Here is a 24604-nt window from a genome sequence, read left to right on the forward strand (position 1 = left end):
CTCTACATTTATTCTGAATTTATCCTAAATGCAATGCATTTTTAATTAATGAGGTGGTTTATGATCATTGTACAACCATACATTGAAATTTGACCTCTGTATTTAACACATCCATGGACGTGAACACACACACACACAACAGTGATTAGGGGCAGTGAACACACACACACACAACAGTGATTAGGGGCAGTGAACACACACACACACATCAGGAGCAAGAGGCAGCCATCCTTGGGGTCAGTGGAGCATTTGGATGTGTGACCTAAAGATACAAGCGCAGAGAGCTGCTGTGAGCTCCTGGTCTAAGTGCCACACTGTTTCCACCTGTAGCCTATTAAAGCATATAACCACTGATAATAAATTGACACCTCTTCTCATATTCATTTGTATTAAAACACTTATTTCCTATAATTTCTATATATTCTCATTAATATATAATTGTGTTAAACTAAACTTTGCCTCATGGCCCCAAGGGGCGCATATGTTTCTGTGATAGAACTCATAGTTAATAACTCATTGATAATGAGTGGTACTTGGTCTATAAAGTATGAGAATCACTGCACTATACCAACTAGTGTATTTACTGGTTGGAAAACTTACATAGTTTATCTACATAGCGTCATAGCTCCGGAGTAAAACCCAAAAGGCAAACTTCTGACATCAAACATGTCTTGGCTACATTTAGAGTAAGGAGAAATGTATTTGAAACTTTTATTTTTAATTCTGTCAGAATAACAATACAGTGGTTACTAAGAAAACCAACGAAACAGTATTTCTGTAAGTCTAAGTATGTAACAACTAAGGACAGTGAATGTGGAGTAAAAACATGTTGCCTGGATCCTGTAGATAGTGATGAACCAGGCTTAGAAGTCTGTAGATTGTAAAATGTTTTGCAATGCCTCGCCATGGCTATGAGTAAGGCTAAGCGCATAAGAAAAACATAGGAGAGAGAGAATAAACAAAAAAATTAAAGCAGGTCAGGGTTGGTGATCACGGTTCTACCACAGGATGGAGCTCAAGAGTCCTCTACATCTGGAGCATTGACCTGCAAAGAGGAGCAAAGCAGTTCCATGTAGAATCATGACTACAACTTATATGGACACTTTGATGTAAGTTTAACTGCTCAGTAAACCTGAAATTAAAATGTACATTAGGTTTCTGTCTCACAGAGAGAGAGAAAAAAACTGGAACATATCTAACAGAGTGGACAGTGAGTGGACACAGTGTTTAAAAACTCCAGCAGCACGGCTGTGTCTGATCCACTTGTACCAGTGCAACACACCACCACTGCATCAGTGTCACTGCAGTTGTGTTGAATTGACAGTAAACCACTGTGTGTGTGTGTGGTGTATTTTACCTGTGCATTTGTAGCTTGCGTGGAGTGTGTTTCTGTAATGTTCCCAAAGCACCGTTAGCTCTGAGCTGAATTTTTCAGCAGAGCGTTGGTGGTAAAACTTAAGACTGGACTGTCCTTCCCTAACACAACAGAACAAAACACAACAGGGGTGTGTTAAGGAATCTGTATTTCATTCACTACCAGCACCAATATTAACGAGTCCTCCTGCGATCTTGCAGTAAATTTAAATTAGTCAAAGCTTAAACAAGACTTCATTTGAAGCGCTGGGATCATGCAGAGCATCGGGAAAGTCCCATCTCATGCAGAGAGGGCCAGTGAGATTGCAGATTTTTATTTGAATAAAGCATCTAACCAACTGTTTGAAAACTTAAACCAACTGATTGAACAACTGGAATCTGCTCCTGCTTTCATTCATTCCATCATTTATTATCCATAAACGCTTATCCAGTTCAGGGTCGTGGTGGGTCCATCCATCCATCCATCCATCCATTATCTGTAACCGCTTATCCAATTTAGGGTCGCGGGGGTCCAGAGCCTACCTGGAATCATCGGGCGCAAGGCGGAAATACACCCTGGAGGGGGCGCCAGTCCTTCACAGGACAACACAGACACAGACACATTCACACCTACGGACACTTATGAGTCACCAATCCACCTACCAACGTGTGTTTTTGGACTGTGGGAGGAAACCGGAGCACCCGGAGGAAACCCACGCAGACACAGGGAGAACACACCACACTCCTCACAGACAGTCACCCGGAGGAAACCCACGCAGACACAGGGAGAACACACCACACTCCTCACAGTCACCCGGAGGAAACCCACGCAGACACAGGGAGAACACACCACACTCCTCACAGACAGTCACCCGGAGCGGGACTCGAACCCACAACCTCCAGGTCCCTGGAGCTGTGTGACTGCGACACTACCTCCTGGTGGTTATTTATTTATTCATTTTTTTACTGTGCCTTCATTGTTTCTTTCCACCATGAAGAATATTTAAGAAAATATCATCTCAAAACTATCATAAAACAACATTTTCACTGTCAGGCATCAGGCACATATTCATTAACATGTTTTATTATGTATACTCCTCACTCTAATGTATGTCCTCACTGACACTGTAAAGGTTAAACTGTGCTAATGTTCTGTACCCCTTTCATGTCTAATTCTGAGGAGATTGGTGTAGAGACCTGTCAGGTGTTTTTTGATGCCTGGTTTAATCAGCTTCCACACTTTCACAGTAGGTGTTTCACAGCAAGCAGAGTGAAGAAGAGGATGTGAGGAAGAGCACCCGGATTTCCTCACTGGGATCCGACTCGGCCGTGGGTGGATCTCACACCTATGCAATGTGATGAACACGGAAAGAAAAAGTATGCGTCAGTAACATACCTGAAACTTGCCGATGAATAAATAATCAGAGATGCTAAAAGAGGTTCCTAAGGTTCTAAAGAACCCCACTTTGGTTCCATAAAGCCAGGGTTCCTGCTGCACACCTGACATAGCTAATGTGGAACGTGTTACAGAGTTGAATAAATTGTGCTAAATAAGACATAGTACAAATCAGTGTTGGGTCGCCAGGTATGAAAATGGCTGGAACAGAGGATGGATCTTTAAAGAACACTCTTTTGTAAACACACATAATGTAAAAGTAACTCCAGTTACCTGCGGTACTGAACAGACGAGAGAATGTAGGAGCCTTCCTCCAGAGTGGTCTGGAAAATGGAAGACAAGATGTTACCGTAAACTGACTGAAAACAGAGGGTTTGGACTACTGAATGCGTCAGACTTACTACACCCAAGATGGTAGACATTAGATGATGAAAGGTGAGGAGCTCAGTCATTGTAATGAAAGGTAGCCTCAGCCAACACATTCATGTTGGGCTAATAAAAGCAGCCACGCTGGGTAACAGCAAGTTTGGCTCATGGGTTAAATATTAGCCCCACATATGAATGCTCCCCAGGGTCAGTGACAGGACAAGGATAGGTTAACCATAGGGCTGTCTGTACACAACCTGCTGCACATTTAAAGGCAGCCCACCTGGGTCCCATTAATAGCTCATGTGCCAACCCAGTCAGAGCTTAAGCCCATTTTGAACCCAGCTAGCACATGTTCAACACATGCAGGCTCCACTAATGTGGCTGGTTGGGTCAAACACCATGAACAAACAGACCAATGAATTGGGCCTCTTAAGCTACAATAGTAATTTAGACTATTTTATACTATACACAATGACATCTATAACATTCTTATTAAAGATCACTTGGAGACGGATGTTGTTATATGCTAATGCTCTGTTAGTATTTTACCTGATGAGCAGGGTCACTCTTGATGCTCCTCCCACTCAACAAAGGAGGACCGTTGCTCTGTACAGTGGGTGCAATGTCAGGGCAGCTGTTACCTAGGCAACCACAGAGGGAGAGGAAGAGAGATCTTTAACAGGTAGTTTGAACACCTTTGCTGCAGCAATAGCTTCTAATGTTCTAGGCAGTTTCTGCACAAGATGCTAGAACATTTCTGTGCAGATTTGATGGCATTAAGCTAGAAGACCTTAGAAGTAGTAAGTCGGTGATATTATACGATGGGCTCTTGATCATAAATGCCTTTTTTATTTAGCAATAATAAAGGAGGAGGTTCGGAAACCAACACTAGTGACAGAGCTGCCACGTGCACCTGCTCACACTGTAGATATAAATCACAGGGATATGTCCTGGCCATTCACCATCAAGCCACTGTTGTGCGAGAGAATCCGCCAATTTCATTCATCTCTAATTACCATCTCTCCGTATCTCTAGTCCTCTCTCTCCCTATGTCTAGTCATCTCTCTCTTCTCTCGGCTACTACACCAATCTATATGGTCCTTTCCCCTTCCAAATATGGTGAATGTGAAGTTTGGTTTACATTTTGCACATAACGTTAACGTTACTTCCAGGAGAACTTTGTAGTTCTACAATTACAGACTGTCTTTTGATGGTCCTTTTTCACCCTGTATTTCAATGGGCACGTGCCTAAAGTGTAGGTATGATTTGGGCGGTAGATCATTCTCAGTGCTATAGTAACACTGATGTCGTGATGGTGCACATCAGTGGATCAGACACAGCATTGCTGTCATGTCAGTGTCACCGCTGAACTGAGAATAGTCGACCAGCCAAAACTATTCAGCCAACAGCATCCTGTGTCCACTGAATTAGTATCTACAAGGGGAACCAACAAGGTCGGTATGTCTAACAGAGTGGACAGTGAGTGGAGTGTTTAAAAACTCCAGCAGTGCTGATAAACAGGAGATTTACAGCCAGACTTCTGGCTGACCCCATTTACAGGGGCTGGTGTGAGTAAGCCGATGCTAATTGAGGTGTTTATGAATTCAAGCAACACTTTGGATGCAGACATTTTTAAGAATATTCTTCTAAAGAAATGCCTCTTTGCATTTGGCAGGACCCCACTTTTTAAATTTTTTATTTTTTTGGCAACTGAGGCCTTGTCCTGGGAGGTGGAGTTCAGTGAAAAACCCAGAGATGCACAGATTGAGGCAGGGCTTCAACAATCCTTTCCCATATGGCCTCCAGGGGCTCTGTCTTTGTTTTATTCAACTTAGTAACATATTTACAATGACTAATGATTTTAACATTCTTTTAAAAACTGATCATCTGTGGAGCCACATGTGTGTGGACACCTGCTCATCCAACACTTGGCTATCAACAATGTATCCCCTTTCCTTGAGAGTATGCAGCTGCACAGCTCCACAGCCCAGTGCGGGGAAGGGTGTATATTCCCCTGTTGCCAGGAATTAAATATCGTGAACGTATGCTTGTGTGTAGCTACTGAAGAGTGTTCCCTTCTATCAGCCATGCTTTTCTGTGGAGCTTATACAAGCTGTGTATGTAAACGAACACCTGTGTTAGCTAAGGGTACAGTGTAAATCAGAGGTCTTCAAATGCATACCTTGGATCCAGGATGGTAAAAAGGCTGGCTGGTATGGCACTATATCTGCAACTTGTAATGCACTTGAATAGCCAGGTATAGTGTCCTACCAGCTGATCGTTGTAAAATCCTGGATCAAAAATCTGGAAATGTTGGAGATATGTTCTAAACAAATTCAGTTCAGAGAACAGAAGAATGATTGAGTAGCTCGATGTAGACTGGGGGCGGCTTAATGTCTGACCTTGGTGCTATGAAGAAATCAAAATCAAGACGTATAGACAGAGAAGCTAGAGATGAAGAGAAAAACTCACCATAGAGAGGACAGTCAGAAAAGAGTCCTGAGTCAAATGTGAAAAAGGTGGAAAAAGAGTCAGATGTATTCAGTTCAACCAGAGGTAAAGTTTATTTAAGAAAAAGGATCAGACAAATGAAAAGTCTGGACCACTATCTCCTCTAACAGCCCCAAAAGAGCATACATCTTACAGTTGAATAAATTATGCAAATATAATGGTACACAGGTGTAATCCACTGCCTTCTACTGAGGATTAAGGTGAAGAACATTTAGAGAGGATAAACATGAACGGTTATGTAGGCATGATATTTGATACACTTGATATTTGAGACACAAACATCTGCAACTACACTTAGGCACAACTCATGTTTAGATACCCTTCCACAAGTAACCTACAGCCCACAATGGAATCGCAGGAGGAAAGGAAAAGAAACAGATGAGGTTACTGATGATGTGGTGACACTACTATGTACATCACCACTACGAGGTGACAAAGTCTAGTCAAGCATTGCTTTACGAAGAACCAGACAGCACAAACACAGCTTATCGACATGAAACAATCACGTGATCTTTCCATCTAGACTGTATCAGGCAGTCTCTAGTGTCACCAATAACAAAACCGTCACTACCACGACCACAGACAAACCATATTACCATCAGAGAGGGTAAATAAAAACAGGTAATCCAAATAGACCAGGTCTGCGGTCAGGATATAGAGTCAGATCTAAGGGCTTCAAAGCCACATCATTTAAATTCTAATGTAGATGAACCAAGTTCTGTACATAACTTTCACAGTACATCATATAGCATCATTGATTATGGTCTGTTTAGTTGGTAGTGTGCTCTTACTCAAATCAAGCAAGTTGACCGGGTTTCTTAGAGTTGTCGTCTACTTAAAAGAAAATGTTGAGAGATAAAAGGTTGCCTCTGAAAACGTCTTCAAAGGATTTGAGACAAAAACTACCTGTGAGTAACTATTCAGGTTCTCTGACTCTTTCATTTCCAACACGAATGTCTGATAAATTCGGTCAAATACAACGTACGATGACGTACATGCAGTTAACAAATTAAATGGCTTTAGAATTTCACCGAGGGTTAAAACTGCTGTGTATCTACAAAGGGTGAATTAACAATTATAAGAATAAAAATAAATAATAAAAAGAAAAATATTTAGTATTGAAACTGCTCTCGAAATTCACCGTCTTCACGCTGTAACAAACGGGACGCTCTCATTTCCTCCATTTTGAAATCTTCCTTTAGTGCTAGTCAGTGTGCCTCTTTGGTACTGCTACAATTAAATCATTTATTTAAATACTTCACCAATCTGTTCCAGAACGTTTCTTATCATCCCGTCAAAGTCAATTGCAAATTCTCACAGTATAAAAGAGGCTATGCTCAAGAACTGCGCAGTATATCGGCGGCCGATTTGTGTGGACTTCGCATTATCAGCTTGAATTCAGATGCACCTCAAGTCAATCCACAACTACACAACATAGCTATTAATGCTGAATTATTATTATTATTAGTGTTATGCATAATGGATACTCGGCGCAGCTACTCCACTCGGTTACAATGAAGAGAAACCACACGTGCACACACAGCTGCAACTCAGATTCACAGCGGTATCAGACCGGATGATGTCTGACACAGTGATGAATATGGCCTCTGTGATTAAAGAACTGTAAATGGTTGCCATATTCAAACATGAGGTCAAGTGCTCTATTCATGCTCCAGTCACAAATGTGTTCTTTCCTAGATACTGTTGCTTAGCTGGTCAAGCTTTATATCGCATATAGGGTTTCAAAACCTGGGCTGCTTTTCTAAAAACATTAGGCTGTATCACAGCGAGGGATTATCCAAAGAGGGCAGACAAAGTCTCCACTTGGAGAGATTTGGAACATGCTCCTGTGGATCCTTCAGTTATCAGTTCGTTGTTCACTTCGTGGAAACTGAAGTCTCCAAATATATCAAATGTATAATGAATTAGTCCACTGAACTGTTTTTATTTCACACCAAAGACATGAAAGAGAGTCTTTCTGATGATGTCACTGTCAGGTTGTTTGAGTTCAGAGAACTCTTTGCTTAGAGCCATCCTTCTGCAGCTGTAGCCTAGGCTTTGAGATGCAAAGCTGTGTCGGAACACTATATTTCTAAATAAGAATTACATGGTGTCATTGATTAAAGTGCCACTCTTAAGAAGCTCAACAACTTACTAGAGTGCTAATAATGCTCAGGTATTGTACCACTGAATATGGTAGCTAGCTAGAATTACTGTCTTTGACCTTTACATAAAAGGGTACAGATATTCACTACATAATATGTATAAGTGCTGACTCTATACGTCTACAAGGTCACTACAGTGTCCAGTTTAAAATGCTACACTCATATATTCAGTATGTTGTAGTAGGCAGCTTAAAAAGACAACCAAATATTTAGCTCCATGCTAATATTAGCTTGAAACCCCCCCATCCCAACTCTGTGACCTTATATTTACAAAAAGAAAATAGAATATAATTTGAAATTAAAAACACATGTAAATTAACATACATTAACAAATAAATTCTTAGTTTCAATGGGAAGTTTAACCTCTAAATGCCCAGCAGCTATGAAAGAATGCATTTGTTTGGTAGAGCATCAATAGGTGAATTATTCAGACTCTCTGAAGCTGTGGTTCATTTTTACAAGCATTCTGAGCTCCTAGCCATGTGTGAACACAGAAATCGTACATTTCATCCACAACATCTGATAAAAAATTAAAAGTAAACAAAATAAATCAAACAAACAAAAAGACTGTCAGAAATTACTGACAATATTTGCCTCTCAGAAAGCATCATCTAATTTTCTCAGACCCAGGCAACATTTTAATTCATAATGGCACAAAATAATAATAAAAATAAAGGGTTACAAAGGCACTGCAACTTATTCTTTCAATATACTAGTTCTGTGTAGACTAGTCTTTCCAATAGTAACTTAGTCTTTCCAATATACTAGTTCTGTGTAGGACAAACATGACAGGAGTAATAATTACAGAGGATCTTACTAATCTCTTGCTGTTAGGGCTATAAATTTAAAGTGGTGCTGACACAGTACTGAACAGTTAGAGGGTGTGAGTACAGAAAAAGAAAGGAGAAAATTGCAAGAAGGAATAGTGGAAAAATTCACTGCTTTCCTGAAAAGTGGAATGCCATGCACACACATACATACACATATACACACACACACACACACACACACACATCTTTCCACGCTTGCTACAGTTTCTAAAGATCTGTCCTCTGTGTTCCCATTACCATACATTCAGTCACTGGCATTGAGTGTACACTCAATATGAACAAAGTGCAATGCTGCTAAATAATGCAAACCAAGGCCTGCTACTCACTTGATAAAGACCTGTTTGAAAATAAAAGTGTGTTTGGCGTGTTTAGATGCCAGTGAGCATTTGGAAAAGGCTCTGCCATTAGTCAAATATATTCAAACTATATTTAAAATAAGAAAAAGATGCACAGGACCTTGCATTGAAAAGTAAGCACCACATTAGAACGTTCAACATGAAAATGGCCTTTTCTGAACTCTCTCACACACTCACACACAAAGTGAACACTTGGTCACTCTTGCTTTGACTGTGTGGCCTGTGGGGGGCCTTTCTGTGCGGCAGGGTCTCTGAGGAAGGTGTGCAGGGGTTGGCGTGTGGGCGGCCGCAAAGGGCTGAGTTTGGTGAGGAGGCCGCTGTGAGGCATGGCCTGCAGGGAGGGCAGTAGCTGGGCGAGACTGGGCGGCTGCAGTGAGTACAGACCTGCTGTGCTGATGGAGCAGGAGCCCAGCGCTGTGCCACCCGTCACACACCCCGACGAGCTGGATGAGGGAGATGAGGAGGAGGAGGATGAAGAGGAGGAAGGGGAGAGAGGGGTGCGGGACGAGGTGGCCTGACTGTTGCCGGGAGACCGGAGCGACAGGCGGTGGTTGAGGTGATGGGGACGCCTCTTCTCCTGAGATTTACACTCTGTAGTAGGAGACAGACAAGATACAGCTTGGTGACACTGAACACATGCTGTATTTCAGTATGGTATATTCTTAAGAGGTCTAGAGGTACACTTGTACATGGCTAGTCTACACTGTGAGTGTGTGTAACATGCATAAATTGTGTACAACTGTCAAATATTCAGTAAGCAGGGCAGGTGTACTGATAGACACAGGGATCAGAAAACAATGTTGTAAAGGACTTATCCAGCTCAGGGCCAGGAGGAGAGGGCATTGGAGCTTTTGACATGCTGAGACGTGCCAAAGTTGATATATTCTTCTTAAAAGGTCATTCATTCAGTGTCTGTATCCACCTATCCTTCACAGGGTGACACACACTCACTCACACACACCTAGAGATATTTTTGAGGCTCCAAATCCACCTACCAACATATGTTTTTGGACCATGGGAGGAAACCCACACGGACACAGAGAGAACACCTCACAGACAGTCACCCGGAGCGGGACTCGAACCCACAACCTCCAGGTCCCTGGAGCTGTGTGACCGCGACACTACGTCCTGCGCCACCGTGCCGCCCCTTCTTAAAGATCAGTTATACAAATAAATAAAATGTGCATATATGATGAATAAACAAAATGGTCACTCTGCGACGTCATGGTAAAGAGCGAAAATACACTGTGACGTAAAACACAAAATAAGGGTGCTTTGTGATCTTACCTCTGACTGGTCCCAGAGCTTTGTGGTTAGGTCTGTGTGCATTTGGAGCAGAGTTGCTCCAGCCAAACGTGAAGCTGGGGGAGCTCTTCAGCTGTGGAGGTGTCTGCCGGCTTCCGACAATGCTACCATTACCGGTGCTGTTGCTATGGCTCCGACTCAGAGAGTTCTCCGAAACAGAGCTGCTCAGGCCTCTGAAATGTTGTAGGAAAGTTGTCTTTGGCTTATTCCTATTTACATATTACCACTATCATGAAAACATTATATCCCAGCAATTTTAAGGTATGTTAATATAAACAAAGTCTATTCCATGTAATTTTGGACAATTTCTATCAGTACATAAAACCAACTCTCAAGGTTAATTTTATGAAGACTCCTTACGAGGACTTTGGGGGGCTTGAGGACTTGGTGGTGTTCCTGCGGGTGTTGGTGCTGAAGCCCTTGCTGTTGCGCACATGTTTGAGCATGCATGCACGCAGATTTACTAGGTTACTGTGCTCAGAGAGGACCAACCGTGGCCAAGGGTTACATTCAGCCATGTCCAGCGCTGCTATAGCAACTGCACGGCCCACCTGAACAACATAAGGAGATAAGCCAATACAATAGCGAAAATAATCCACTCTCCACGTTGATTCCATAATAGTCAGGTTTAGTTGTTCATTACCACTTGTTGTTAGGTTGTCAGAATAAAACATGATCCTATAGGTCATCAAGTTAATAAAACCAGTTTGGTATGAATAAAAAGTTATTTCTGCCCTTTCCCCAAACTAACACAACATCTTGTGATTGATGTTTTATCAAAAATGTAAACGTATACCAGACTGTGGTGACCTGAGATGCTGCTGTGAGGTAAGTGCAGGCAGCTAGAGGATACGAAATATTATATTATAAGGACACAAGTCACCTGTTCATACACCTCAGGTGTGTATTTTGGAGGGAAGGCTGGAGGAGGTGGTGGAGTAGCTCGGCCGTTGTCATGGCAGGCAGGTGGGATGGTGTTGACTGAGCGACCGGTGTTATAGTTGCACTCCAATGTGTAACTGTACAGGGCATAAGCAGACATGTCACAGATGTATTTCTTACTAAAGTACACCAATCATTACCATGAGAATACCTATAAAAATTATTACATTATCACCCAACCACAATTATTTGACCTGACCATAATTATATTCCAAAGCTGATGCCTTTCAATATCTCATTTATATGTGAAAACCAAACACGAAGACTAACTGGGTGTGTTTTATCACTTGTGTTGCAGCAAATTTGTGTAAATAAAAGAAAGCAAATAACACAAGTCAAAGGTCTTACTAGATATTAGACTGCCAACAAATAGCAATTTCTACGTACACAAATGTTTACTTATGCTAAGTAATAATGACTTCTGGAAATGCCGACTGAACTAGAGACAAAATGCAAAAGAATGCTCCTGAGCTACTTAAATTTCCGAAAAATATCTAATTGCCAAATTTGAATGATTATGATGGTCTGGCCATTAATGGTATTGCATGATAAATAAGGATTGCACATGGTTTGCTTGAGGCAGATTTCTCATCATCTGTTCTTATATTTACATAAATACATCAATGAAAAAAAAAAATCACAGTTCCAGCTTTCATATGACATGAAATCAATCAAGCAAATATCTTAAAAAATAAAAGTTATGAAGCAGAGAATGTGACAATTACTAGATTGAAACCACTGGTGGTTTCATGGAGCTTATGTAAAAAAATTAAAGCAATGAATCTCCCTCTTAAAACGTGAGGCAACTAATGACCACAGACTCATGTGCAGCTGCTCTAAAGGTTCTCATTTTTATAACAGTGCTTTACTATGGGTTTTATACATTTGTGTTAACTGGATACTCCATCCATCCATCCATTATCTGTAACCGCTTATCCAATTTAGGGTCGCGGGGGGGTCCAGAGCCTACCTGGAATCATCGGGCGCAAGGCGGGAATACACCCTGGAGGGGGCGCCAGTCCTTCACAGGGCAACACAGACACACACACATTCACTCACACACTCACACCTACGGACACTTTCGAGTCGCCAATCCACCTGCAACGTGTGTTTTTGGACTGTGGGAGGAAACCGGAGCTCCCGGAGGAAACCCACGCGGACACAGGGAGAACACACCAACTACTCACAGCCACCGTGCCGCCCTTAACTGGATACTGTTTTCATTAATGGGTGTACTTTAAAGTATTGGAATTTACAATTTGGGATGGGGATACTTTGGACATACACTGTGACAGTTCATTCATTCATTATCTGTAAGCGCTTATCCAGTTCAGGGTCGCAGTGGGTCCAGAGCCTACCTGGAATCATTGCGCGCAAGGCGGGAATACACCCTGGAGGGGGCGCCAGTCCTTCACAGGGCAACACAGACACACACACATTCACTCACACACTCACACCTACGGACACTTTTGAGTCGCCAATCCACCTACCAATGTGTGTTTTTGGACTGTGGGAGGAAACCGGAGCACCCGGAGGAAACCCACGCGGACACGGGGAGAACACACCAACTCTTCACAGACAGTCACCAGGAGCGGGAATCGAACCCACAACCTCCAGATTCCTGGAGCTGTGTGACTGCGACACTACCTGCTGCGCCACCGTGCCGCCCCACTGTGACTGTTATATATATATATATATATATATATATAGACATATATATATATATATATATATATATATATATGTCAATTCTTATTTGGGGCAATAAAATAAAGATAAAAAAAATGAAATGAAATGAAATGAAAAATTAAAAATTTTTTAAAAAAAAAAACATTTCTACTATGAACTGCGATTTCTAAATACCATTACCTGTGAATGAGGCCAATGGCTTTGTGAATGGCCACTCTGCCACTGCCCTCTTTAGACTGACCATCGCGCTTGTCCCGTGCATACATGTTCTTCTCTGAGAAATTACAGCCGAGGAAGTCAAAATGGGCACAGTTTAAAGAGATCAGCTTTGGGTACATCATGTTTTCCACCTATTATGAAAGCAGAATGAAGAGTGGAAAAAAAACAGAGAGAGAGCAATGTTGATTTGAGCTGGAAATCTATCTATTTATCAGGTTCTTGTCACATCACAAACAGAACAATACAAAAGAACTGTCTCGTGTGATTATGCAGAGAACACAGTTAGCTCAGAAACTGTGTCACAACCTCATTGTCGCACAAGGAGGACATTTGAGTATTCGGATGAAAGACGAGATGAATCAGAGTTCAGCTGCAGCTTGTATATTCTGCCAGCAGCCAGAAGGATGGAAGTGGAAGCATATCAAAGCTGTCTGGCTAAAAATTTCACTTACAATGCAGTAATAAAATATAGATATATATATAGAGAATTAATTCAATCCATAGCTCTCTGTATAACTATATGTACTAATCCTTTTCCCCCATCAACACAATGCCTTGTTTCTACTAGAATTTAAGCACACAACTTTTACCAGCCTGATTCTATGGCTCATTAAATTCTAGTTTAATTCTATGGGTCATTTAATTCTATTCGAGTCAAGTACAGTCAACTCTACTTGATTGTACTTGGCTCTACTCACTCAAGCGGGTCTGTCTGTGGTTCACCTTATTTGTGTTTATCACAACCAAGTTAGCACCAATCCAGCCCAGCCATTGCCAAATTGGGTAGATGGTGACTGACAGATTAAACAAGAGAAGGGCAGCACTCTGAAATTAAACATATTTATAGGGGCCCTGTACCAGTGAGTGAACATACGAAGCAGTTTTTTTGTTAAATAAACTTTATAGTGATTGTGAACATACACTTACCTGTTGAGTCTCATCAGCTAGGTTGTTTCCATACATAAAGCATCCTCTTTTGGATGCGTGGCCATGTAGATCAATGTAGTAAGCCACTCCACTCTCTTGGGGTGTGATCTGCTCTGTGGGGGCAGAGTTAGAAACACATGGGGCTTCGTTTCGGCTCAGCACAGATTCATTCTCATCACAAGGCCCCACATCTCCCTCAACCCCACACTTCTCCCAGCTCTCTTCCAGCTGCATGGGTATCTCAGACAGATCGAGGGTGGGACCCTCCAGCCACTCTGCTTCGTTGCGGCAGTTGAGGTAGTGCTCCAATTCGCAGGGTGTGGCTAAGGGAGGGGTGGTAGTGTTTGACTGGTTGGAGGTTTTGAGGGCAGAGGGAATGCTTGGATTGAGACGGTTGTGCTGGTGATGATATAGCAGCAGAGATTTGGCTCCGTAGATAGAGGGATGCAGCTCAGCACTTGGGTTCATGTACTGTCGGTTCAGATTCACACCCCGAGAGTCCGTCCTTTTAGAACCAAAGACAAAAAAAGCATTTTATTATTTAGGTATTACACTGAATCCAGTTAAACATTGCCTAAGCCCGCCTATATGATTTATAATGTTGTAACAATTTGGATGAAGGCAAAGCTTTTTAAGGCATTTTCCTATACATTTTGTCCTTAAAAGAACAAACACCATAAAATAGGATTAGATAAAAGAGAGGTTTCTTTGAACATGTTCAAATAAGCATCAATAAATATACATACTGTGGCATACAAGTTATGGAATATGTTTTTATTTTACCTTATCGTGTTTATTCAAATAAACTCAACTAAATAGGAAAATTAATAGAAAACAGATTTTATTCATTCATTATCTGTAAGCGCTTATCCAGTTCAGGGTCGCAGTGGGTCCAGAGCCTACCTGGAATCATTGGGCACAAGGCAGGAATACACCCTGGAGGGGGCGCCGGTCCTTCACATGGCAACACATTCACTCACACACTCGCAACACAGACACACACACATTCACTCACACACTCACACCTACGGACACTTTTGAGTCGCCAATCCACCTACCAACGTGTGTTTTTGGACTGTGGGAGGAAACCGGAGCACCCGGAGGAAACCCACGCGGACACGGGGAGAACACACCAACTCCTCACAGACAGTCACCCGGAGGAAACCCTCGTAGACACAGGGAGAACACACCAACTCCTCACAGACAGTCACCTGGAGCAGGAATTGAACCCACAACCTCCAGGTCCCTGGAGCTGTGTGACTGCGACACTACCTGCTGCGCCACCGTGCCGCCAAAACTGATTTGAATACATTTTAATTCTGACATAAATCAACAAAGCATCACATTTGGCAAGAATTGTTCAAAGTTTTATGAAAAATGAATGCAAATATGAAGTAGTAATATATTCTCCTGGTTACTGACCTATAGTGACCCCTGACAACCCCATCAGGGTTGAGCATGGGAATGAGTTTAAAAACAAACATCCTGCGAAGTGTCTGTGCACGAGGGTCGTCCTGATTTAGAATGAAGTTCAGGAATCCATTGAATACAAAACTGGAGGGAGTCTCACCAGGGTGCACCCTACTGCTGAGGAAAAAAACCTAAACAGACACAAATGATCACCCAAGATATCCAGCAATAAAAAGACAAAGAAAACAGTGAGTTTACAAATCAAGAAAAAAAATGCTCTATAAAAACACTGAACTGAATAACAGTGAAACCGATATTGCAGGTTATTGCAGATGTTTTTTACTGAAAGCAGTAGGATTTCTGAGTGTGGAGGGGACAGAAAGTTACAATGAAAGCAGAGTGTTTTGGTAGATTTTCACAAGAGATTTTCTGGATATTTCATATCTTATGTCACATGTCTCTAAAAGAGGATCCGACACTTGCTATTACCTGAGCAACCATGGGGTTGCTTATGGTGCTACATGAGTAATGAGTACAGCAAACCCTTGTCTTCATCTGTTCATTCAAGTGGAATGCGCACAAATGAATGTCTGTGTCCACAGAGAGGACAAATTGTAGTGGTTGAATTCATTAATTAAAAATCCCAAGGGGTTTACAAACCATTGGGCAGATGGTTTGTCTTTAAAAGTACTGTGTAGTAAAGTGCTGCTAGATCTTGATGAAGTGAACCAGCAGTTTTCGTTGTGAACATATGCAGTAATTACCCGTTTGCCAGCAAAGCGATGTGGCCGAGGCGTGCTGTGGTCAGGGAACAGTTTGTCCAGTCTCGACTCCCTCTCCTCTAGCATGCCTTGGCAAGATGTCACAGTCAGTAGGTCCACTCTGTGTCCATCCAGTGAGTAACACAGCAACTCACGGTGGTAATACAGACTGTCCGCTGGACTAGGGGAAACAGAGAGAGGAGATCCTTTTCAAATTTAAAGAGATGCAATTTTCTTTGTGATACACTGAATGGCACATTTCAATTTGAGTAAAAATGGCACCAGATATCAAACCAAGTGATGTTGATCTTACAGGTCATCCCAAGACTTTCATATCGTTAAGTCATTATCTTTTGAGTGATTTAATCTAACATTATTTAAATGTTGTGCTTAAATGGTCTTTCTTTGAAACAAATATCGACCTGGCAAAAATATTAGAAAAGTAACCAAAAACAACCCCCCCAAAAATAAACACATCGTTAAACTAAACACATGTTAATTGTTTATGGTATTTATTGCAACTGAATACAGGGTGGGCCATTTATATGGATACACCTTAATAAAATGGGAATGGTTGGTGATATTAACTTCCTGTTTGTGGCACATTAGTATATGGGAGGGGGGAATCTTTTCAAGATGGTTGGTGACCATGGTGGCCATTTTGAAGTCAACCATTTTGGATCCAACTTTTTTTTTCTCTCTCTCTCTTCTAAATGGGAAGAGGGTCATGTGACACATCAAACATATTGGGAATTTCACAAGAAAAACAATGGTGTGCTTTTGTTTTAATGAAACTTTATTCTTTCATGAGTTATTTACAAGTTTCTGACCACTTATAAAATGCATTCAAAGTGCGGCCCATTGTGTTGAACTGTCACTGCAACCCTCTTCTCTCACTCTTCACACACTGATAGCAACACCGCAGGAGAAATGCTAACACAGGCTTCCAGTATTCGTAGTTTCAGGTGCTGCACATCTTGATGGTATGGTGTAGTATATGGGGTACAAAGATAGTGGGGCCATTTTTCATCAATGGAAACCTCAAGGCCACAGAATATGCAAAATTGCTACATGATGATGCGTTTCCCTCTTTATGCACTCAAGCTGGCACATTCCCTGAGTTTTTCCAGCAAGATGGTCCACCACCACATTATGGGTGTCAGGTCCAAGCATTCCTAGATGAACAGTTTCCTGGAAAGTGTATTGGTTGTCGTGGGCCAGTTGAATGGCCCCCAAGGGCTCCCGGTCTGACCCCCTTAGACTTTTATCTTTGGGGTCATCTGAAAGCAATTGTCTATGATGTAAATATACGAGATGTGCAGCACCTGAAACTAAGGATACTGGAAGCCTGTGCTAGCATTTCTCCTGCGCTTTTGCCATCAGTGTGTGTAGAGTGGGAGAAGAATGTAGCATTGACAATCCAACACAATGGGCAGCACTTTGAACACATTTTATAAGTGGTCAGAAACTTGTTAACAAGCACACCATTGTTTTTCTTGTGAAATTCCCAATAAGTTTGATGTGTCACATGACCCCCTTCCCATTGAAAAAACTAAAGTTGGATCCAAAATGGCCGACTTCAAAATGGCCACCATGGTCACCAGCCATCTTGAAAAGTTTCCCCCTCCCATGTACAAATGTGCCAAAAACAGGAAGTTAATATCACCAACCATTCCCATTTTATTAAGGTATATCCATATAAATGGCCCACACTGTAGATTGCTCTCTATAGCTAAACTCTAATCCAGATAGAAATAACAAACATTAACATTAAAATGAATGGGAATTTAATGAGAAACAGAAGAGAAAGTGAAACTTGTTGCTTGAATTTTTGGAATGATACATGAAGGCTAAAGCTGCACAGCCAAAAGTGTAAGCAACACATATTCAATCCAGGGGCTGAACCACCAGAAGAAAATTAATTAAACTCAAAAAAATGTAATTAGTAACTAAGTGTTAATGTCTAAAATGCTAACAGATACACAGCCCTTTCATTACATACCCGAGAAGAAAGTAAACGTATTACAGGAAATTGACTTCAGAAAGCTAATTACTGGTCAATGAACCTCAGCAAAAATGACAAAAGTGTTTTTACATTGGTAAGCGCAGTTTGTGTGTACTTGTCATGCTGTCCCTATTGGGAGCAAACGTCCTCATAATAACAGATTAATCTTTTGCTGGTCAAATCACAAAACACAACTCAATGGACGTCCTCACAACAAGTATAGAAAGACCTGTGAGTTTGTGTATGTGTGTTGGCACCTGCATGGTCCCAGGGTGTGAGAGTTACTGAGTAGTTTCTGGTCCAGCTGTAGAAGCATGTCCTGACACTCAGTATATGAAAATGGATAGCAGAATGTAAAATATGTGGTGGCTCCTCTCACATCCAGCACACGATGCACGAACGACAGAGTGAACTGACTCTCTGACATCTGCAAGAAAGTCCACAAAGAACAGGGTCACATTTCTTTACTTGATCACATTTACAAGCAAATGCAAGTGAAACTTTTCATGGAGAAAACAAAGAGTCTGTTTCTAGTTAAGCTAAAAATAGCGGTGGCAAGCAGGTAGTGAAGTGACTGACAAATCTTTAAGATGTAGAACAGACAAGATGAAACAAGAACCTAAAATATAGCAGCTATTTTAACTCACAAGAGGATGAATAAATAATCTGTGTTATTTTGAGAGTGTGAAAGGATGCACAAAAGGAACTGCTTTTGTGTCTCTACTGTTCTATTTTTGGTATTGTGTTTGAGTTTAATGCTCTTTGTTCTTGTCAAATTATGCTTTTTCTTTAAAAAAGAAAAAAAAAAACAGGGTACAGGTTTAAAAATGTTAACATCTATATAATAAAAAAGCTGCACATAAAACATATTATATTTACACAATTTCCCAAAAAATGTAACATGTTTAGAATCTGAAAATTGAGCTAAAGATATATGGAACTAAAAACAGCATTAGAAGCCATTTATAGCCTGAATTGTGTACGTACCTTAGTCTATTTAAAATGTTTATAATGGTGTCAGAAACCACAGAAGCCACATTTGAGATTACTAAAGAACTCTTCATAACATTGAAGCCAAATGTGATTATAAAGGGAGGCAGGTTCACAACAAATGACTAATAGGTAGAGAATAAACGTTCCTTCATTTTTTACATACGTTAGCCCCACTGGTGTCCATTTTATTCGTAAACCAAATTATTTTTTGCTGTAACCATTATCCAGTGTAAAAAAAAGTCACTGCTCAATAAGCCTCAGATGTCACTAAGTTCTGGAGCAGTTCTGGGATTTCAACCACAGCACTCAGGAACTGATCAATTACTACAGGAAATATCTGGTTGCAACTGGTGCTAAAGGTAACTGTAGTCTTAGTTTCAGCTTCTCCTCCCACAGTTACACAGTGTCCAGCATCTATACTAAGCTAAGCTAAGCTGAACACAGAAGTGTGTAAAATGCATTCTGATTCACTATACACACAGCAGTGTGTACACTCTTGTTCATCAGTATTAATTTACTTGCCGGGAAACATTATTTTAAATAGTTTTCTGCTCTGCATGCTTTGAGTCTATAGAAACAACACTTAACATTTACTTCTCTTATTTTAATTCACTTGTAAACCTCTTTAAATAGCCATTACAACTGTCTAATATGTATATAACAGAAAACGGACGATAATTCCCATATCGGTTTATCCCAAAAGAAAAGTACTAAGTAATACACAGTGTCCATGCAAAAACAAGAAACGTGTGCACACCTCAAATGTGGGACGGTCTCGCACTCTCTCCCAGCGCGGCTTGACAGGTAAAGTACGCACAAACGGAGCCATGCCCTGAGAGTACAGTTTACTCTGCTTATTCATGTTCATGACATTAATCTTCAGGAGTTTACCAGGCAAAACTCCACGTACACTGAAGTAGAACCATGACCTGTTCAATACATTGAGAGAGAAGAGCACACAATTGGAACCACCTAGTTTTTTCCAAATCATGTTCAATGGATATTTTCTTTGTCAGTCTGTAACTCTGTGTGTATATTTATTCATTTATTTACGTTTTAAGAGATATATGAGGATATTCTTACCGGTTTCCATTCTCAAACTCTGTCCCTGCACAGTCTGGTTTGGTCCAAACATTGAATTCATAGTCAATGTGCAGCTGAGGGTTTCCTGTAGAGCTGCTGCTGTCACTAGCTCCTTCAGAACGCTCCACTTTGTCCACTCTTCCTAGGTTTCCAGAGTCAAACTGAGAGCTGAACACCACACTGCCGAATCGAACCTCCATGGCCAGGGCTCCAGCTTCCGATGACCGCTCAACCAGTATTCATCATACTGCACCTAGTCAGTCTGTCACTCTCTCACACACTCACTGACTCAAACACACACACACTCCTCACGTCTGCATTTCATACCTGTAAAGAATAGGAAGGGTGGTGGGTGGAGACAAATATGGTTTTACAACCCCCCCCTCCTCAAAGTAAAGTAAAATAAATAAATAAAAATTCTCCATTGTTGTCAGGTTTCTTAAATGTGAGTAAATGTGTTACTCTGATAACACATTCACTAGCAATGCTGGTTAACCTTTAACAATTTCACAACAGAGCGCTGCAGGAGACCTAAAATGGACACTCCATGTCAACTGAAAAAATATTACTAGAGCTACAGGTGTTGTAAACACACCTGGGGGTCTCTACAAACCATAAAAGAACAGAAAATTAAACTCTATAAAACTGACCGGACTGAGGGATTCAAAGCTTTGCTGCATATTCTTATACGTCATAAACACCATATCAAACAACATATTAGAAACTACTTGTGTAGGCTTTTAACTTCTGTCATGCACTATATTTGTTCTTACTGCCAAAATCTGAAACTGGAGTTGGATGTTGTATAAAATATAAACACTCATAATATGATCTGAATATGATCTTTTGTGATGCAAGAAAAACAACATAACCATGTGTGTGTGTGTGTGTGTGTGGGTATATATATATATATATATATGTGTGTGTGTGTGTCTGTTCAACATAGAGCAGGTTTGCCCCACCCACACACAATAAAGATCATAATGAGTGTTAAATTAGATTGCTTATTGAATGAGAAACACCACAGGCCTGTCATTCAGTAACAAAACCTGTAAAAAAACAAAACAAACAGGGGGTTTGAAAATGTTCAGTTTTAGTACATAAAACAGTGCAAACCTCTTAAATGCATAAAAAATTGGAATACGAGTCCTTTTTTCCCCACTTTTTAATTCCACAATTTGTCCTCTGCAAGGTGATAAGCAGTGAAGCAAACCAGTATCCAGCTTGAACCTAGACAGGATGATATTTGTATCAGCATATAATATTTTGCATAATGTGTCAACAAAGACGTTCCTGTAAATACATAAGCAGGGAACACTATACAACATTTCTTCTGAAATAATATTTCAAGGAGTACATTTACTACAGTAACAGCTTATAGTCTTTTATGCCTTACACTACTGACCTAATGAATTTCATGAAAAAAATGAAAAAAGACTTGCACTTACTGTCCATTTTATCCCCTTGTCATTCTACAGTTAAAGAATGGGGTCCAACAATTGCCCTAAATACTTAGTAAACCCCACCCCTCACACACACACACACACAGAGCAGGTATTATTGGGGTTGTACACCATCCTCAGTGCTGCAATGACACGGTTTGTGGCATATTAATATGTGTTGCACTGATACGAGTGGATCAAATTAAACAGTGCCTCTGGAACACCTCAGTGTCTCTGCTGAACTGAGACTATCCAGCTGACAGCATCCTCTGAGCTCATATGAAGGACTAAAAAATAACCAATAAAAACAAGGCTACACAAGGCTGACCAAGAAGGTAGCGGTCAAATACAGTTGACAATGAGTGGACACAGTGTTTAAAAATTCCAGCAGCACTTCTGTGTCTGATCCACTTGTCTGAACACACTAACACCGCCACCACGTCATTGTCACTGTAGTGCTGAGAATGATCCACTACCCAAATCATACCTACTCTGTGGGGGTCCTGAAATTTGAAGAGAAGTCTGAAAGCGGCCTAACAAAAGTATGAAGAATAACAGACGGACTATGATCTAAGTATAGAACAACAGAGTGCACCTATAATGTTAGTCGAGCTGGTAAAATTGAAAATAATTTAGCTGAAATTCCTAAGTTTGATGATAAGGGGTGCCTACAATTTTTGGACATTGGACCTAAGAAGAAACCTTGGTTGCTGTAACTTCCACGTATGAGAGCAGTAATGTTCAAGTAAACAAACTAACACCACACTACACTGCAACATAATGCGATGACCACACCTGGACGTAAATGACCCAAACTGTCCGTTCCTCACAAAGAAATGGCCTTAATAGTAGCTGAGTGGCTAACAGACCTAACGTTAACACAACCTCAAACTCACTTCACAGACATGAGGAACCCGTCGCTGACAGTAGTTGAACTAAAAGACTTCCAAAGCCTTGGTTTGTGGCAACGTACAACGTCGAATATTCACGGGTTGTTCGGCTTTTCGACAGAAACAGTGCCTCTAAATGGTTTGTTTTGCTCGCTAACTTCGCTACTGTACGGTGTCAGTTGTAGCTGTAGCAGCCGTAGGTTACGTCCCCTCGCTAACAGCTGTCATGCAGGAGAAAGGACATAACACCCGCCTTTAACTAGCGCTAACGTTACCTCTCACTCTGTGTTATATGCCTCATACAGCAGTGAGAAAATAACGTATTTGTATTATTGACTTGGTAACCCCTGGTTACCGAGTTCTCCCTACCCCTGGGTTACTCAACGATATCCATTAGCATCTGCAGATATCCGACACGGAGCACTGTGACAGGACAGACAACACAACCCGGCTACAATGTCACTTAACGAGTGCACAATACCAGACACAGCAAACGTCCCCCAGCGCCTCGTACCGTGTGCCGTCTTCGACCGAGAGTCCCAGAGCGAAGCGCTCCTCCGTCCCCAGTTCAGAGGCTCTTTAAACCCAAACAAACCCACTCAACGCAGCGTCTCCGCGGAGCAGCGCCAAGCGGCTCGCTGATTGGTCCGCAGAGCTCTCAGAGAGCACCCAGCAGCACAACACGCCGCTATTGGTCGAGGTAGTGGCAGCTGTACTTAGCGTGTCCAGATAAATAACAACATAGCGTATTGTGCTATTATTAACATTAACCACACGAAAAGATACAAAACATATCAAGGTGCTGACTAACGCACTTTTATAGAGCCTTGCTGGTGACGTCCCTTAAAATTAATCAAGGAGAACGACGCTGAGCAGAATGCAATCATGTGCAGTAAACGTATACCCTATATATTTCAAATTCAAAGAACCAAATAATGGAGCAAAGACTATATTTCAAAATGGTGAAACATGGGGAAACGGGACGTTTTATAATACTAAAGAAATACTGAGGCCAGCAACACGTCCCTAAAAGTTGTTTCTGGGAACAAATGACTGGTACATTTGGGTAATGGTTTATTTAAAGTTATTAGGCAACAGGTCAGTGACATGACTGCGTGGGCAAACAGTGAAATAATTCAAGGAAAACATTTATGCAATGAAAATTACTGTATGGGCTCAGAAACACTTCCCCAAACCATTACAAGCTGCATTAACACACAAAAATGAAATAGGTCCTTTGAGATAACATTATTTTATGAACCTGCTAATTTAAAAATGAAATTTTTATTTCATATCTTACAGAACATCACATGGTATCACATCAACCCCTCCAATACACATATTGCCCAGGCAGAGCCGTACATATTTTATTTTTTGTTAATAAACCCATTATACAAATTAACATTAGGAAAAAAAGAAGAATATACAATATATATATAATAAGCTAATGTGCCCATATGTGATAGCTCAGTTCTCTTAAGGGAACAGGGTTATGGACTACCCCTAAACCACTATGGCCTACCCCAGACACACTGCCAAATCGTTACTTTAAAAAAACAAGAAAAAACAAGTGACAGAAGCTTTTCAGGATGCCTTTTGAAAAGCAGCAACATCAGGTGTGGAAACTTGACCTCCTGAAATGTGGATCACACACTGACACAACTTAAAAGGAAAAAAGCTGGGTAACACTATAAATTACTGCCAGCTAATTACTGGGCAAATACAGAGAAAGTACCTGTTAAGTAAACCACAAGATAAAATAAGTACTTAGTAAGTAAAGAGTACGATACTAGAAATACATAGATATTACTGGGCATCTTACAAACACTTTACAAAAAAGGCATGCAAATCATATGTCAGATATGTACATATAATGCCTCAACATATAGGCTAAACTATATGTTGTATATATAGTGTAAAATATCTCAGAAGCACAGTACAAAGCACCTTGAAACTCT

At 41.0% G+C, this 24604-nt stretch overlaps 1 protein-coding gene across 4 annotated transcripts; it reads right to left on the reverse strand.

Moving 5' to 3' along the window:
- Positions 1-676: 676 nt before the first annotated feature.
- On the reverse strand, positions 677-23294 carry agbl5 (AGBL carboxypeptidase 5). Of its 4 annotated transcripts, none has more exons than XM_066668402.1 (18): positions 23161-23294; positions 21431-21544; positions 20315-20641; positions 19989-20160; positions 18496-18665; positions 16237-16414; positions 15485-15663; positions 14063-14567; positions 13097-13266; positions 11169-11304; positions 10646-10836; positions 10268-10458; positions 9365-9571; positions 3668-3759; positions 3023-3072; positions 2551-2699; positions 1358-1476; positions 677-1045 (listed from the first exon to the last, which is right to left on the reverse strand). In XM_066668402.1, the coding sequence occupies exons 3-17, from the start codon at positions 20512-20514 to the stop codon at positions 1412-1414; spliced, it is 2655 nt and encodes an 884-aa protein (XP_066524499.1). In that variant the 5' UTR covers positions 20515-20641; positions 21431-21544; positions 23161-23294; the 3' UTR covers positions 677-1045; positions 1358-1411. The 4 variants fall into 4 exon arrangements, with proteins under 4 accessions (XP_066524499.1, XP_066524500.1, XP_066524502.1 ...); XM_066668403.1 differs by lacking the exon at positions 23161-23294 and adding an exon at positions 22653-23078; XM_066668405.1 differs by lacking the exon at positions 23161-23294 and adding an exon at positions 22459-22501.
- Positions 23295-24604: the final 1310 nt, after the last annotated feature.

Source organism: Hoplias malabaricus, chromosome 4 (genome assembly GCF_029633855.1).
Source record: "Hoplias malabaricus isolate fHopMal1 chromosome 4, fHopMal1.hap1, whole genome shotgun sequence".
NCBI lineage: Eukaryota > Metazoa > Chordata > Actinopteri > Characiformes > Erythrinidae > Hoplias > Hoplias malabaricus.